Genomic DNA, 18,139 nt, shown 5'->3' on the forward strand with positions numbered 1-18,139 from the left:
CGGGAGTAACAGAATTAAATGTACTAAAAGTGAAACACTCCAGTTTATTTCAGAGACTGCTTGACCACTTTTTCGTAAAATTTAAAATGAGAGGCCTATTTCATCCTCATCCGACTTCCAGATCCGCAGTAACGGGGTGAATTATGCATTAAAAATAGTATAAAGTGCACTCAATTTTCTCAGATACCGATGAACCAATTTGCACAAACTTTGCTTTAAACGAAAGGTCTTACATTCCAATAGTACTCTATCGAATTTCATCCGGATATGACTTCCGGTTCCGGAGTTACAGACTGATAAGTATGAAAATTTCTATTTCAAGAGTGTGTTTCTGTACATTAGGCAGGTCTCGCTAGTTGATGACCGAATACATTGATTTTGGGTATAACGGGTAATCGTTAGCGGTACCGAAAGTAGTGGAAAAGTGATTGTGTATTCCATACCGGAAATCACTCCAACTTCTCGGAAACGGCTAGCCGATTTTTACGAACTTAGATTCAAAAGCATTATTTTTCATTTATAACGTGATAACGCAAAAACGATTAGCTAAACATGGCTCAAAACTATGTCCATTTGCGAGGGCTGGAATTCACGGGGAGATTGACAATATCAATGATATTTCTCCGAACAGGACCAGCCTAGATGCCGTGTGGAATCCGGTGGCAAAAAAATAACTTTCTGCTTCTGTTTCTCTTTTCCTACTTTCAGTTACCAGAACTTTTCTTTTTGCCTTTCTCATATAGAAAGTTTATACAATCACTGTGAAAACCAACTTCTGAATCGAGGCCCGGAGGACCGATTGTTATATACCATTCGACTCAGTCCATCGAGTACGCAAAATATCTATGTGTATGTGTAAGAATGTGTATGTATGTGCATATGTGTGTATGGAATGTTGTATTAACGTTTCTCGATTTTCACAAATTTAGATTTAAACGAAAGGTCTTGTGGTCCCATACAAAATTCTTGAATATTATTTGAATACGACTTCCGCTTCCGAAATTATGAGGAAAAATGTGCAAAATAATAATACAGCAACTTTTCTCGGATATGGCTGAACCACTTCTCACAATATCAGATTCAAATAAAAGGTGTTATAACCCCATAGAAAATTCTTGAATTTCAGTGTGAATATTCCAATTCAAAAATATTTACTCATTTTTCTCAGAGATCCCGTGACCGATTTGTACATACTTTTATTCAAATGAGTAGTCCTATGGACTCATACAAAACTTCTGGATTTCATTTTGATTCGACTTCCGGTTCCAGAATTATAGGGTAAAGTGTGCTAAAAATTGTATACAACCATTTAGAGGGTCGAAACAAAATTAATAAAAACAAAATCCATACTGGACTCAAAACTACTCCAGTTACACAGGGGTCTCTTTTTACGCGGGGAATACGTACCGCGTAAAACACCTCAAATCTGCATGAAAAAAATCGCGTGAAAAAAACGCATAAAAAACCGCGTAAAAAGACCTCAGTGTAGTGATCATTATCAGTAGACTGCTGAACAAACCGATTCCGGCTATCTTGATTCCTGGTTACCGATTTCGGAGGCACCGGAAATAGTGATCAAATCTTCCCAATTGGATCTCGCTCACTTTTCTCAGCGATGCACTGTTGGGAAAACAGAATAAAAAACGCGACTCTACCCAATAAATTCATAGAAATCTTTGTGCATATTTTTAAAGTAGGTTTTTCGTATGCAAAATCGTTCGTTTCAATTTCTGCTTTACAATCCAGAAACAGAATCAATGCGACATATCAATGGTGGTCCATATTACGTAGAAAACCTCAGTGATTCAAGTACATACAATAGAAATGGCAATACTAGCTCGTTCAACCCGTTTTACCTCAATTAATTTCATAAATCGTATCATTAGTTAAACTTTCTATCGCATTCAGAAAGGAGGTTGATTACTGTTGGATAAAATCGCCTGATTTTACGTAGAATGCCCTAAAAAGTAGATTAGGTAGTGTGCGCAAACTAATCTCAGCTAAAAAAATAATCTGGCAAAATACTACAAAAATAAACTCTTACGTTACAATAAATATAATTAGAATCGCTGAGATGTTTGTATTTTCATGATGTCAGGATTAATAAATATTACGGAATCCCAGTGGAATTGATTTCCTTTTAAGGGATCCACAATGATACAGGCTAACTAAAAAAAATATACAAAAAGAATTACTATTGACAGTTTGTAAAACAAGGAATACATTAATACATTAAGGAACTACATTAATCGCTCAGTCAATGCTTAAAATGATACTTCAGTCTAGCACCGAATAAGGCATGGCTGGATGTTCTTTGAATGTCAAGTGGAAGTGCGTTATATTTTATTGGACCAACAAAAAGAATCCTTCTTTGACCAATGTTTATGACTGCTCGAATGCGAAGCAGGTTGTTACTACGACGTGTAGTTCGAGAGTGAGTTAAAGTTTGAAACTGTAAATTATGGTGTTGTGTAGGATATCATGAACGAACAGTAATGTTTGAGCACCACATAAGTATGCTAGAGGTAAGATGTTAGGGGTATTATCGGAGTATAACAATAAGCTTGAAAACAGTAGGGGTTTATTGAAGATGATTTCGAGACACCTGTTTTGTAGAGTTTGAATTTTTTTAGATGAGAGCTAGCGGCGCGACCCCAAAAAAGCATAATAACAGATTAGAAGTGCACGCTTAGGAACATATGACTTGACCCTCCACCAAATACCGCAGTAGGATGCCACATGTTTTTCAATAGATTTAATATGGTGTATCCAGGTTAACGTGGGTTCAAAATATGCACCCAAATTTTTGAAACAGTCCACTTTTTCAATAATATAATGTCCCAATTTAGGATGATGATGGGTTGATATTATTTTTCTCATGGACCGGAAAATCATATATTTAGTTTTTATAAGATTTAAGGACAATAAATTTTCACTTAAATATTAGTCTAGAAAACTTAAATCGCTCTCCATTGAGTTTATTATAGCATTGATGTCATTGTTAGGATAAAATAGAGCTTTGTCGTCGGCAAATAACCGCGGAGTCCCTGTGAGTTGCAGGTTACCTATATCATTAATATACAAATGAAATAATAGTGGTCCTATATTGCTACCCTGTGGCACTCCAATGTTTATGGCAGTAAGATTGCTACAGTCGCCCTCGATGAACACGAATTGTTTTCTGTTTGTCAAGTAGCTACTGATAATAGAGTTCGCGATGCCCCTGATGCCGTAGCACTGAAGTTTGTCCAAGAGAATACTGTGATCCAAAGTGTCAAAAGTTTTTTTGAGATCTAAAAATAAGGTACCAATCATGTTTTTTGGTCAATCTAGCTCATTATATTGTCTACTAATTCTATAATAGCGGTATGTGTGCTAGAACCTTGTCTAAAGCCATACTGAAAGGCTATAGCAGGATAAGCATGTGAAATCTGCCCCCAAAGGGAATTCATATTGTTATACCACATTCGAAAGGTCATAGACTGTAAACTATTTTCTCAAAGTTTCAACCCTTTAACTGCCATATTGACGGAGCTAGGGAGGTTCTATTGATTTTTATTTTATTTGATTTTTGAAGAAACTGCTTCTCCGAAAAATTTGAAAAAAATCAGGCATGTTTAAGGCATTATGGGGATGCTTTACAATTTTTTTCAAAATTTTTGAAGATGTATTTCTTTTATTAAAAAATACTACAAATTTTTGAAACATATTTTTTCCCTCTTCCAATTTTTGCACCACCCTGGATTTTTTAGTGATAAATAAAGAATTTTTGGACATGTTAAAGTGGTATGTTTCCATATTTTTTAAAAATGTGGACGACCAAAATATTTGATTTTTTCTAAAAAAAATAATAACAGTCGACCATGCGTCCCCATCGAATTCTGAGAGAAGGAAACGCATGGTGCTTTATCTTAGCAGTTTCTAGTAGTAGTCGACCATGCGTTCCCATAAAGTTCTCTTAAAACGGAAACGCATGGTGCTTTGTTCTAGTAGTTTATGATGCAACTCAAGCGCAAGGCTTAGAAATCAAAGTAACGAAAAGAAGGAAATGAGTATCAACCTTTGCATAATACATACACGATCATACTTCGGGTACAACCTAGAAAGCTACAAAGCGAGAACTTACTGGTATGTGGTTTATATATGAATGGTAGTAATACATGAACGTCGCGAGTATCACACATATGAAATTCGGTTAGGTGCTGTCCATAAAAGACGTCATGCCGCAAGGGGGAGGGGGGTGTTTCATAAAACGTGACCTTTTGTGACAGGGGGGAGGGGGGGGAGGTTTTTGGAATGTGACGTCCAATATTTTCAGTGAGCGCATTTTTGAAATACTTAATTATATTACTGCTTTGCCCTATTTCCTGAAAAAATCTGCACAATAAACGTTTACATTCTATAGGAAAACGTGTATTTGTTGATGTAAAAGCTTCTTCTTTCTTTCTTTGTAATTACAGCATTGATAATAGTATATCATAACAATTTCTCTTATTTGATTCTGATGCAGTTTATTTAATTGTACTCCATTTCAAAAAGGGCGGGAGATCAACGATTTCAGACGTAGATCATGTCATGTCTTATCTTGATCATATGTGATTTTCCTCCACCAACATCAAAGCTTATCGAATCATCCAATGATTGAACTTACATAAATCAAGAATCATTTTAGCTCAAAATCACTACTCATTGTGTGACGGAAGATCAGTACCGATATTGATCGATGTGATTTAAAATTCACTGATCAACTGATCATGAAAAGATTCTCCGGCAGTGATCTCGTTTTGATGAGGTTTTGGTCTTTATTTTCTCAGCCCTGTATGCTACACTAAGGAAATATGATTCTTTACCTAAAACAATAATATATCTGTGTACTCCTAGGAGGAATAAAACAGATGATTTAAATGTTTCATCAATTCCAACCAAATACTTTTGTTAATTTATATAATTAATATTAATAAAATAATTCCGATGATTTTGTAGTTTTAGGGATATTTTTTAATCTAATGACATTATGTAATAAATCGATTTTTCCCTCATATTTGTATGGTTTGTCATACATATTGAGAATGTATTGAATTCGTGACACGTGACATAGAGGGGGTGGGGGGTCTTTGCTTCTGTGACAATTTGTGACAAAGGGGGGATGGGGAGTCAAAAATCGTCAAAAAAAGCGTGACGTCTTTTATGGACAGCCCCTTATGGCAGTCAAGAACTAGAGCGAGTGTCAGTTTTTTACGTGTTGCTGATGGATGTAAAGAAAGAATAATGAAAGAAAGAATGAAAATTTCATTACAGTGTCAAAAGTTATCATAAAGATATGTTATCGAGGGATGTGTACAGTTTTCTGGAAAAATGTATAATAAAGATAAAGTTGGAGTTTTGTGTTTGAAAACTTCAATCGAATATCTTTATGATGGTTTTCATGGTTTGTAGACTGAGAGCGCTGTATATTTTTTTATTTATTCTAAAATTTGAAACAACAACAGATATAAAAAAATAGTGATGCGTTATTTTTCATTTTTGAGTTATAACCTTTGCATAATTTCAAATCAAGCATTTATCGACCATGTCTATTAAAAAACTTGATTCGCTGAATCGATCTCTTTAATTTTTGGGTATATTGTGTAGAAAGCTCCATATTTTCCAGAAAATATTTGAGAATACATAATTAACTCAGTAAGTGATTTTCACTCTCAGAGGAACGCTTCCAGGTTTTTACAGGTTTAATATGATCAAATATCATTGAGCTTCGTGATATGCTGGTGTAAATGAGAAAGATTTATTCGTATTTTTGTTCAAATTGCGAACGGGAAGTTCTAATAAGATAATATTTTCAATCCTTGGATTGGAACGAGTGCAACAAGTATCGGAATATAGTAGCTCTGGAACAGAAGCTTTTGAAAAGGATGTTCTGCCAGGTAATTTTGGATTTAAAGCTTTATCACGAGATGACCCAATTGAGACACACAGATCACAAAAAAATCTATTCGGGCCGGTAATAAGTCTCATTTTTAAAAGCTTACAAGTACTATATCGAGTACACTACAAATTCGACTGGATATTTGGGAATCCAGCGCCGTTGCTGTGAATGCGTTATTGGCAATAGAACTGTTGGTTGCTGTTCACACGAGACCGCCATTATTCACTACCTTTCCTTATGCTCGGTTTTTATCCAGAATTGTGAGACCGGCGAAAATATTGTCAGAAATGCTTAAATCAGAACAGCTACCAAGTGACGATGATAATTCTATAGAATAAACGAAAAGAATCAGAGAGAAAATGTGTGCATTGAAACAGCAATGTATTTTTATAACATTTTTATCCCATTTCCTATTTAAATGAAAAATACAGTCAATAATTTTCAGAAATTTTTTCGTGACCTTTCTTACATGAAACTTCTTAATCATTTCATAAAGACAATTGAAGTTTCAATTTAATAATTGACCCTTTTGAGTCTTAGTTCTGACTCCTACTGCGTCCATTAGTTCATCCAATAGCAAAATTTTATTAAAAATGGTGTGCTGATAAAAAGAAACTCCAAGTGGGTTATGAAATCAATCACAAAATGTATAAAAATTTCAGCTTATTTTAAAATTTATAGCAGTTCATCGTTTGGTTGAAATAATATGATATTTGAAAAAATAAGAGGAATATGCTTTATTAAACTCAAATTGATGTGACTATATTAGTATTATATTAGGATAAGAATTCTATGTAAAAGTGATGCTACGGCGATGAACAACTTATGTAAATTGCCTTAAGAAATAAACGTATTTATGGAAAAACAATTCTAAGAAATCGATTCCAACCTTCATCAGTGGCCACTTTTGTTTGACACCAATATAAAAAAAATTAAATTCACTGCTGTTTCAACTCGCTATGTATTTAGTGAAATGTACAGAGCTGGCAAAAAGAAAACCGCGTTGTACGAGACCCAACAGTGCAAAACGATTTGACCATTTCATGAAACACTATCGAATCATCGAATTATATACAGTCACTCGCTCTAGTTCTTGACTGCCGTAACCGAACTGCATATGTGTGATACTCGCAACGTTCATATATTACTACCATTCATATATAAACCACATACCAGTAAGTTCTCGCTTTGTAGCTTTCTAGGTTGTACCCGAAGTATGATCGTGTATGTATTATGCAAAGGTTGATACTCATTTCCTTCCTTTCGTTACTTTGATTTCTAAGCCCTGCGCTTGAGTTGCATCATAAACTACTAGAACAAAGCACCATGCGTTTCCGTTTTAAGAGAACTTTATGGGAACGCATGGTCGACTACTACTAGAAACTGCTAAGATAAAGCACCATGCGTTTCCTTCTCTCAGAATTTGATGGGAACGCATGGTCGACTGTTATTGATTTTTTAGAAAAAATTAAATGTTTGGTCGTCCACATTTTTAAAAAATATGGAAACATGCCATTTTAACATGTCCAAAAATTCATTATTTATCACTAAAAAATCCAGGGTGGTGCAAAAATTGGAAGAGGGAAAAAATATGTTTCACAATTTTCTAGTATTTTTTAATAAAAGAAATACATCTTCAAAAATTTTGAAAAAAATTGTAAAGCATCCCCATAATGCCTTAAACATGCCTGATTTTTTTCAAATTTTTCGGAGAAGCAGTTTCTTCAAAAATCAAATAAAATAAAAATCAATAGAACCACCCTAGCTCCGTCAATATGGCAGTTAAAGGGTTGAAACTTTGAGAAAATTGTTTCCAGTCTATGACCTTTCAAATGTGGTATAACAATATGAATTCCCTTTGGGGGTAGATTTCACATGCTTATCCTGCTATAGCCTTTATAAAGGACACTATGTTTGTTTAAAAATTCGAGAAGTCTATTGACCAATAGACTTTTGAAGATTTTGTTGAAGACAGACATTATTATTACAATTACATTTATAATTATTACAATCATAACGATCACCAGACTTGTAAACAGGAATAACTTTAGACACTTTGAGACAGTCAGGGTAATAGCCAGTCTGAACAATTACATTGTAACATTGAGAGAGAATTCTAGAATTCAAGGCCCTGGGCATGATTCAGAAAGAAGGAAACTGGGTGCCGTACGAGTTGAAACCGAGGAACATCGAGCGCCGTCCATTTGCATGTGAGCAACTGCTTCAAAGACAAAATCGTAAGGAGTTTTTACATCGATCCGTAACCGGTGATGGAAAGTGGATTCGATACGATAATCCTAAACGCAGAAAATCAGCGGGGAAAGCCCGTGCATGCTACTTTGTCGAAGGCAAAACCGAATATTCACGGCGCCAAGGTTTTGATTTGTATTTGGTGTGATCAGCTCGGTTTGCTTTACTACGAGCTCTTAAAACCGGGTGAAACCATCACTGGAGATCGCTACCGAACGCAACTGATGTGTCAAGAGTGACATGACAAAGTCATCCTCCAACACGACAATGCTCGACCTCACGTTGCAAAAGTGGTCAAAAAGTACCTGGAGACGCTGAAATGGGAAGTCTTGCCTCACCCGCCGTATTCCCTAGATGTCGCCCCTTCTGACTTCCACCTATTCCGTTCGATGGCACACGGCCTGGCAGATCAACATTTTCAATCCTTCGAAGTGTTGGAAAAATGGATTGCTTCATGGATAGCGTCAAAAGAGGACTCCTTTTATCGAGCCGGGATCCGAAAATTGCCGGAAAGATGGGAGAAAGTTGTCGCTAGCGACGGACAATACTTTGAATAATACATCTGTAAGCACTTTTTCGCAATAAAGCATTTAAGTTTGAAAAAAAAACGCCGGAAGCAAAGTTGTACACCTGATAGTACAACTTGAATACAATCCAGTACAAGGGAACTTGGTGTAAAATGAACATGATAGCGTTTCAAGCGGTTCGTATCAATACGTGGAATCGATTTTACTGACCATTTTACACAAAAAAACGCCACCAAAAAAGTCATCGCGTTTTGTCGTGAATACGACTTACTTTACTATGGGGTGCCTTTTCAAAATTTACCCTCTGAGAGAGTGATAAGTTTTTGATCGTGAATACCTCTTGTTGTATCTAACGGATCAACATAATTTTTGCTACATGCCATACGAAATATGATCACAATTTTATGATAAAATATTCATTTGTGTGACAAATCTCAAATAATTCAAAATTAAACTTTTCTGAAATGTTTGGTATAAACGAGTATCAAAGAGGATAATTCAAAAGGCGCGTTTGCCTTTCTCGTATTTTTTAAGCTCGTAGCTCAGTGATCTGTGAAAGGATTTATATAATCTAACTACCAATGGAATCGAAATTTTTCAACTTAAGCGTGTAAAGAAAAAGCATTGAAGTATTTCAAAAGTACACTATTGAAAATCCAGTCCCATTTGACCCATGTCAACACCAGCCAATCAGAACGCGTTCTGAGAAAGGGAACAAAATATCTGCTGCTGTACAACAAATCGTTCGAGAAAATGTTCCGAACAGTATTTACTATCGTAGTGAGTTCCACAATTTGGTCCTTCTGAAAGGCAGGAATGAATCCCGTACAGCATCCGGATAGTTTCTTTCAATGAAATGCAAATCCTAAATGGAATATCGAAATTAAAATTCTATATGCTGCTATTTTTATAGCCGTTAGAACCGCCCATTAGTGAAAAAGCTACAAACGAAATCAGGTAAAAACAAATCTCTCAACAAAAATTGGATCAGTTTGGATTCTATCGCCCCTGCGAGCAGATGTATTTTGTGTCGTTTGCAAAGCTAGTTTCGCTTCCGACAAGAGCGATTACGTCACAGCTGCCAGTCATTTGCATTGGTGAAAAAGCAACGGTGGAGAGCATTACACGAAATCAGCCGTTCTATCGGCTCTAAAAGTTTTCTAAAGAACTATTAATTTTCCTTGCTCGCAAATCGAAGCAAAATATCCTCAGTTTAGTACAAATCTAGAACAGTTTGGTTAGATTTGTGCACTTTTTGCTGTGTGTAATCGAGATCAAGTGAAGCCTTCTTTGTTTTTGCGAAAAATGTGGAAAAGAGGAATGCTTGCATAATTCATACAATTGATCAACTAATTGATATTCGGAAGTGTTAAGGACGACATCCAGTTATGTCTTTGACATTACCCACCCGCCTTTTTTATGCATTTTTCCCCAATTGCGATTGTTTGGTCTATTTCAACGAACTACCATACAGAATTCCTGATGGTACTCGGTTCCAACATCCAGTTCCGGAATTATGCGGTGAAGTGTGTTAAAAATTTTAGAACATAACTCAAAAATGCGAAACGAAAACGGTAAAAAATTTCTAAGCTGACTTCAAACCTACTTCAATCGGTAGTCACCTAGAAGTGAGCTGATAACTTTTTTATCGATTCTCATGTTTTCTGCATCAATATTCGGTTATCTCTAAAAAATTGTGACTAGAAATAATGTTAATCGATTGGTTTCATAAAATAAACTAAAAAAATTTCAATAAATAGACATATTTTCTTGAGCATATTTGAGTGATATGAAAATATATGTCTGATTGGTGATACAAAATGGCATATAAAATTGAAAATATGATTACGACAAGGTATCTAAATTTTTCAAGCTCAATTGTGACAGATATTATCAAGAAACTACTAAGGTTTATATGAAAACTTGCATAACTAAAAAATTAATCATGAGATCTAAACACAAAAATAATGGCGTAGGAAGATCTTTCATATTCAACCAGTTTTATCAAAATCGGTCAAGCCATCTCTGAAATCCTTAATCAATAAGTATATGACACTTGGCTTCGGAAAATTTTTCTAAAGTTTGAGCGAATTTTATACTTATTTTATGCTTATAAAAAAAGGAAAAAAGGAAAAAAACAGTTCGAAACACTTCAGTACATATGTTATTGAACTGAAAATAATACTACACACATATTTCATCAAGGAAAACCTATTCTGGATCCAAAATCAATCGAATTTCCTATATTAAATAATGCTCCGATCCAATCTAAACTCATATCTAATTTCAGCACAGAAGATCAGAGCTCAGAGCTACTGAAAACTCCTAGAAAACAATTAAGAAAACAAACAACATTTATTATGCAAAATGAGCTACTCTGCACTATTAAACGGTCAAATCAGTTTTCTTGAGGCATTACTGTTGCCAAACCCACCTAACCTCGTTTATTCGTACAGGGTACCATCCATCTGAAATAGATTCTCATTTGCTACGCAAACACTCAGTAGACGGTGTGTGACTTTTTTAAAAACAGATACTAAAACACGATTAGTAATAATATTATATACCAAGAAAAATAGAAACCATTCTGTTAAATACTTTTTTGGATTAAGATAAAACATTAAGATTCACATAAAACCTTACGACCCCGTTCGAAATCTCGAGCACATAATTTTTCTTCATTCCAATGTCAAATAGTTATTGATGTTTTCTAACTTACTGTGATTTCATACTCTTAATTATTCATCTAGATCACCTCCGTCATCCCACAACCTTTCTACTCGTTCGACGGTTTTCAAATCGAAATCAATTTAAGAGAACTATACCGCTAAATGGTTCCTCGCCGCAATATAAATATCTCTCTGCTCTTCTCTTTTTTCCAGAAAACTGCCACTTGGATGACCTGTACACCCGGTACCGGCAACGGCTGCGAAAGTCGTTGTTTATCTCCGGACTGGGAATATCGATACTTTCCTGTTTGATATCAATCGCCCTGTGCCAGCTGCAAAAAGCGGTAAGATAATGTTATACTCTTTCTCTTTTCATCTGTCCAACAACAAGCTCATGCCCCACCTGCATGCCGCAAATCCCAACTCCATCTATACGACGGCTCTGAGGAAACACGGTTATCTGCTTTTTATCTTTCCTCTGCTCCCTCGCGGTTACTCCTGTTTATCCCATCCATTTCGTTACCGCTCTAACAAAAAGTGAAACCAAATTGAAAACAAATGATTTATAGGTTGTGGCCGATCTGACGATCCTTGCCGTTGCATCACTGGTCCTGTGTGGGATCCTAGTGGCTCTGCACTTTCCAATGGTGATGAACTCTCCAGTGGCCGCGCTCGGTTTTGCTCTACTCACCACCGGAACCATCGGAACTATCGCCATTGCCGTTGGAGCTCAGCTGGCACCATTACCACTGTTTGCACTCATACTGGTAAGTTTCACGGGAAGCACATATTCGAAATTTTGAACATTTTCAGAATAACAACAACCACTCACGAGGTTGTAGAGCAAATATGAAATAAGCTAACGTGATGATGTATCACTGTCATCATTAGCAGATTTAATTTTCGTGTACAAGCAGTTTCTCAATTATTCATTACGGTAGGAATGAAAAACTTCCTTTCAACACATACGTCTACTCAATCGAACACTAGAATTCATTCCCCATATGCTAGTCTGGTGCGATGATTTTCGATCGCATACACAGTGAACATTCTGCTCACAGTCTCGAAAAAAAACTAGATTTTCTAGTTAATTGCATTAATCTTGTATCTTGGGAGAGATCAAAACCTATCCGATGCCAGTCGAACACGTTTCAAAATTGTATTTCTAAAAAAGACTCAACCCATGGTGACCAGACATTACATGGTTAAAACAAAAACATGTTATTGCATTCTGTTTTCAGCAGGTTGCATTAAAAATTTGTACTTTGTAAAACGAAATTTCTAAGCAAATATTCATCGTAGTTTTACTTACTTTACTTACTTTACTTACTTTACTTACTTTACTTACTTTACTTACTTTACTTACTTTACTTACTTTACTTACTTTACTTACTTTACTTACTTTACTTACTTTACTTACTTTACTTACTTTACTTACTTTACTACCTTTACTTACTTTACTTACTTTACTTACTTTACTTACTTTACTTACTTTACTTACTTTACTTACTTTACTTACTTTACTTACTTTACTTACTTTACTTACTTTACTTACTTTACTTACTTTACTTACTTTACTTACTTTACTTACTTTACTTACTTTACTTACTTTACTTACTTTACTTACTTTACTTACTTTACTTACTTTACTTACTTTACTTACTTTACTTACTTTACTTACTTTACTTACTTTACTTACTTTACTTACTTTACTTACTTTACTTACTTTACTTACTTTACTTACTTTACTTACTTTACTTACTTTACTTACTTTACTTACTTTACTTACTTTACTTACTTTACTTACTTTACTTACTTTACTTACTTTACTTACTTTACTTACTTTACTTATTTTACTTATTTTACTTACTTCACTTACTTTACTTACTTTACTTACTTTACTTACTTTACTTACTTTACTTACTTTACTTACTTTACTTACTTTACTTACTTTACTTACTTTACTTACTTTACTTACTTTACTTACTTTACTTACTTTACTTACTTTACTTACTTTACTTATTTTACTTACTTCACTTACTTTACTTACTTTACTTACTTTACTTACTTTACTTACTTTACTTACTTTACTTACTTTACTTACTTTACTTACTTTACTTACTTTACTTACTTTACTTACTTTACTTACTTTACTTACTTTACTTACTTTACTTACTTTACTTACTTTACTTACTTTACTTACTTTACTTACTTTACTTACTTTACTTACTTTACTTACTTTACTTACTTTACTTACTTTACTTACTTTACTTACTTTACTTACTTTACTTACTTTACTTACTTTACTTACTTTACTTACTTTACTTACTTTACTTACTTTACTTACTTTACTTACTTTACTTACTTTACTTACTTTACTTACTTTACTTACTTTACTTACTTTACTTACTTTACTTACTTTACTTACTTTACTTACTTTACTTACTTTACTTACTTTACTTACTTTACTTACTTTACTTACTTTACTTACTTTACTTACTTTACTTACTTTACTTACTTTACTTACTTTACTTACTTTACTTACTTTACTTACTTTACTTACTTTACTTACTTTACTTACTTTACTTACTTTACTTACTTTACTTACTTTACTTACTTTACTTACTTTACTTACTTTACTTACTTTACTTACTTTACTTACTTTACTTACTTTACTTACTTTACTTACTTTACTTACTTTACTTACTTTACTTACTTTACTTACTTTACTTACTTTACTTACTTTACTTACTTTACTTACTTTACTTACTTTACTTACTTTACTTACTTTACTTACTTTACTTACTTTACTTACTTTACTTACTTTACTTACTTTACTTACTTTACTTACTTTACTTACTTTACTTACTTTACTTACTTTACTTACTTTACTTACTTTACTTACTTTACTTACTTTACTTACTTTACTTACTTTACTTACTTTACTTACTTTACTTACTTTACTTACTTTACTTACTTTACTTACTTTACTTACTTTACTTACTTTACTTACTTTACTTACTTTACTTACTTTACTTACTTTACTTACTTTACTTACTTTACTTACTTTACTTACTTTACTTACTTTACTTACTTTACTTACTTTACTTACTTTACTTACTTTACTTACTTTACTTACTTTACTTACTTTACTTACTTTACTTACTTTACTTACTTTACTTACTTTACTTACTTTACTTACTTTACTTACTTTACTTACTTTACTTACTTTACTTACTTTACTTACTTTACTTACTTTACTTACTTTACTTACTTTACTTACTTTACTTACTTTACTTACTTTACTTACTTTACTTACTTTACTTACTTTACTTACTTTACTTACTTTACTTACTTTACTTACTTTACTTACTTTACTTACTTTACTTACTTTACTTACTTTACTTACTTTACTTACTTTACTTACTTTACTTACTTTACTTACTTTACTTACTTTACTTACTTTACTTACTTTACTTACTTTACTTACTTTACTTACTTACTTACTTTACTAACTTTACTTACTTTACTTACTTTACTTACTTTACTTACTTTACTTACTTTACTTACTTTACTTACTTTACTTACTTTACTTACTTACTTACTTACTTACTTTACTTACTTTACTTACTTTACTTACTTTACTTACTTTACTTACTTTACTTACTTTACTTACTTTACTTACTTTACTTACTTTACTTACTTTACTTACTTTACTTACTTTACTTACTTTACTTACTTTACTTACTTTACTTACTTTACTTACTTTACTTACTTTACTTACTTTACTTACTTTACTTACTTTACTTACTTTACTTACTTTACTTACTTTACTTACTTTACTTACTTTACTTACTTTACTTACTTTACTTACTTTACTTACTTTACTTACTTTACTTACTTTACTTACTTTACTTACTTTACTTACTTTACTTACTTTACTTACTTTACTTACTTTACTTACTTTACTTACTTTACTTACTTTACTTACTTTACTTACTTTACTTACTTTACTTACTTTACTTACTTTACTTACTTTACTTACTTTACTTACTTTACTTACTTTACTTACTTTACTTACTTTACTTACTTTACTTACTTTACTTACTTTACTTACTTTACTTACTTTACTTACTTTACTTACTTTACTTACTTTACTTACTTTACTTACTTTACTTACTTTACTTACTTTACTTACTTTACTTACTTTACTTACTTTACTTACTTTACTTACTTTACTTACTTTACTTACTTTACTTACTTTACTTACTTTACTTACTTTACTTACTTTACTTACTTTACTTACTTTACTTACTTTACTTACTTTACTTACTTTACTTACTTTACTTACTTTACTTACTTTACTTACTTTACTTACTTTACTTACTTTACTTACTTTACTTACTTTACTTACTTTACTTACTTTACTTACTTTACTTACTTTACTTACTTTACTTACTTTACTTACTTTACTTACTTTACTTACTTTACTTACTTTACTTACTTTACTTACTTTACTTACTTTACTTACTTTACTTACTTTACTTACTTTACTTACTTTACTTACTTTACTTACTTTACTTACTTTACTTACTTTACTTACTTTACTTACTTTACTTACTTTACTTACTTTACTTACTTTACTTACTTTACTTACTTTACTTACTTTACTTACTTTACTTACTTTACTTACTTTACTTACTTTACTTACTTTACTTACTTTACTTACTTTACTTACTTTACTTACTTTACTTACTTTACTTACTTTACTTACTTTACTTACTTTACTTACTTTACTTACTTTACTTACTTTACTTACTTTACTTACTTTACTTACTTTACTTACTTTACTTACTTTACTTACTTCACTTACTTTACTTACTTTACTTACTTTACTTACTTTACTTACTTTACTTACTTTACTTACTTTACTTACTTTACTTACTTTACTTACTTTACTTACTTTACTTACTTTACTTACTTTACTTACTTTACTTACTTTACTTACTTTACTTACTTTACTTACTTTACTTACTTTACTTACTTTACTTACTTTACTTACTTTACTTACTTACTCCCATGAACGATAATTTTTTAATGTGTCCTTTGTCTCTTTCGCCATTAAACCGTAAAGTTGTCTTTCCAGCAAGTGACATGTCCTTACAAGAATACTATATTGTTCGTATCGTGTCGTTCTGAATTGAAATCATTCTCAGTCAGACATCGAAAGATGCTAGAAGATTTGCAAGGGCGTGTGTCTAAAGATTTAGGAAATACTTTGTGCCTAAATCTATTTACTTACTACTTAAACAATGTTTATTTAGTAAAGGTGATATTGACCAGAATATTGCATCATTTTCCTTATGAGTACCGGAACAATTACGGCAAATAAGACTTTTTCGCGACAAAATCAGGGCAGATTAAATTTGGAATGAAGCAAATTTGCTGATATTTCAATTAAAGATGCATTTTTATTCATTTAATTGTTAATTATTAGTTTTCTTATACTTAATTTCAGTTACTTAATTAGTCTGCATGAAGAAACTACGAACTTTTAAGTTTACTCCAGCCATTAGAGTCTGTGCAGATTTATCTGCAACCGATTTAGCTGCTTTTGTCCAAGATTTTGGAAATTTTTTATTAGTTGTAGCTTGTATCAAGAGGATTCGCAATATCACAACCTCGGGAAGTTGGATTCGCCTCCTTCGGTAGAGCATGGACTCCATTCGCTTTATACCATTCCAAAACATCTTTAGTGTAGTGATTATGCCAAAGATGCCAAATTAGGTCAGAATAGATAGGGAATGTCATGCATGCGTAGGAATGGTACTATTTCTTTGCTTGCCGTTCCGGTAGCGATGAAGTTTTGGCTTGCTCGAACACTCGAAGCTGCATATGGCCTACCAAATCAAATATTTTTTGGGAAACTTGGCATTTTTCCTCGTCCAGAAATACTTCTCTGCGCCGTTGCGTAACAGTATAAAATTACATTCCGAAAAGCTGCTTAATGTCATCCAGCACATAAGTTACTTCGTCCATTATCACGCAGAAAAACTCCGTCAAATATTCGCGATACAACTTGCGAGTCCGGGATTTTGCCTCCGCATTCCGCTTATCATTACAGTTCGGTACAGTTTTCACCTGGGAAGTCATCCCATATTGACGGTGCTTGGAAGTATGCACGAATGTTGGGGACATGTTTTTTATCTAATCACATTATACGTACAAACGAAAGATCTGATCTCTTCTGCAAGGATCAGGGTCATTTCGCCGAAAACCGTTTCGCCGAAAGGGTCATTTCGCCGATTTTTGTAATTGTCTTGATATTATAATTGGAATTGATTCAAAATAAACACAAATGAATCATAATACGATAACGTCCGTTTTGTTGAAGTACAATTGTATTTCTTGAATAAAGATTGATTCTTGTACTCTGGAATAAAGATTGATTCATGAACCTAAGAACGGAGTTCCCAAGGAAACTTGTTGACTATTAGCCACTAAGCATCAAAGCATTTGCATAGGTGTATCTACCAAACAAATGTACGTGGTCTTTTCCGTTTACTAAGTGAAAAATATCTAATGCGGCTTCGCCATATCGATTTGATTCGTATGCTGTCCGACCTCGCTACAGCTCGTTCGAACCTAGCTAAATCAAAGAAACGTAGCTTTGAGTAGACCGGGCAAACGAGGCGATTACAGATTTGTATGCAAGAGGCCGCCGCTTCCGATGGTGGGTCGGCGGCCAACTCAGTGCCAGATCAGTTATA

At 33.1% G+C, this 18,139-nt stretch overlaps 1 protein-coding gene across 19 annotated transcripts in view; it reads left to right on the plus strand.

The window, feature by feature from the left end:
* Nucleotides 1–18,139, plus strand: part of LOC131438316 (adenylate cyclase type 2) — a 221,295-nt gene that overhangs the window by 131,521 nt on the left and 71,635 nt on the right. For all 19 annotated transcript variants that reach the window (XR_009230918.1, XR_009230903.1, XR_009230911.1 and 16 more), the window contains 2 exons: nt 11,583–11,713; nt 11,939–12,136. Coding sequence is in view for 1 of the 19 variants with exons in the window: in XM_058608233.1 (XP_058464216.1) it covers nt 11,583–11,713; nt 11,939–12,136 (329 nt within the window). In the remaining 18 variants the exon portion in view is untranslated. The remainder of the gene's footprint in view (nt 1–11,582; nt 11,714–11,938; nt 12,137–18,139) is intronic.

The sequence above is a fragment of the Malaya genurostris genome, chromosome 3 (assembly GCF_030247185.1).
Source record: "Malaya genurostris strain Urasoe2022 chromosome 3, Malgen_1.1, whole genome shotgun sequence".
NCBI classification, from domain to species: Eukaryota; Metazoa; Arthropoda; class Insecta; order Diptera; family Culicidae; genus Malaya; species Malaya genurostris.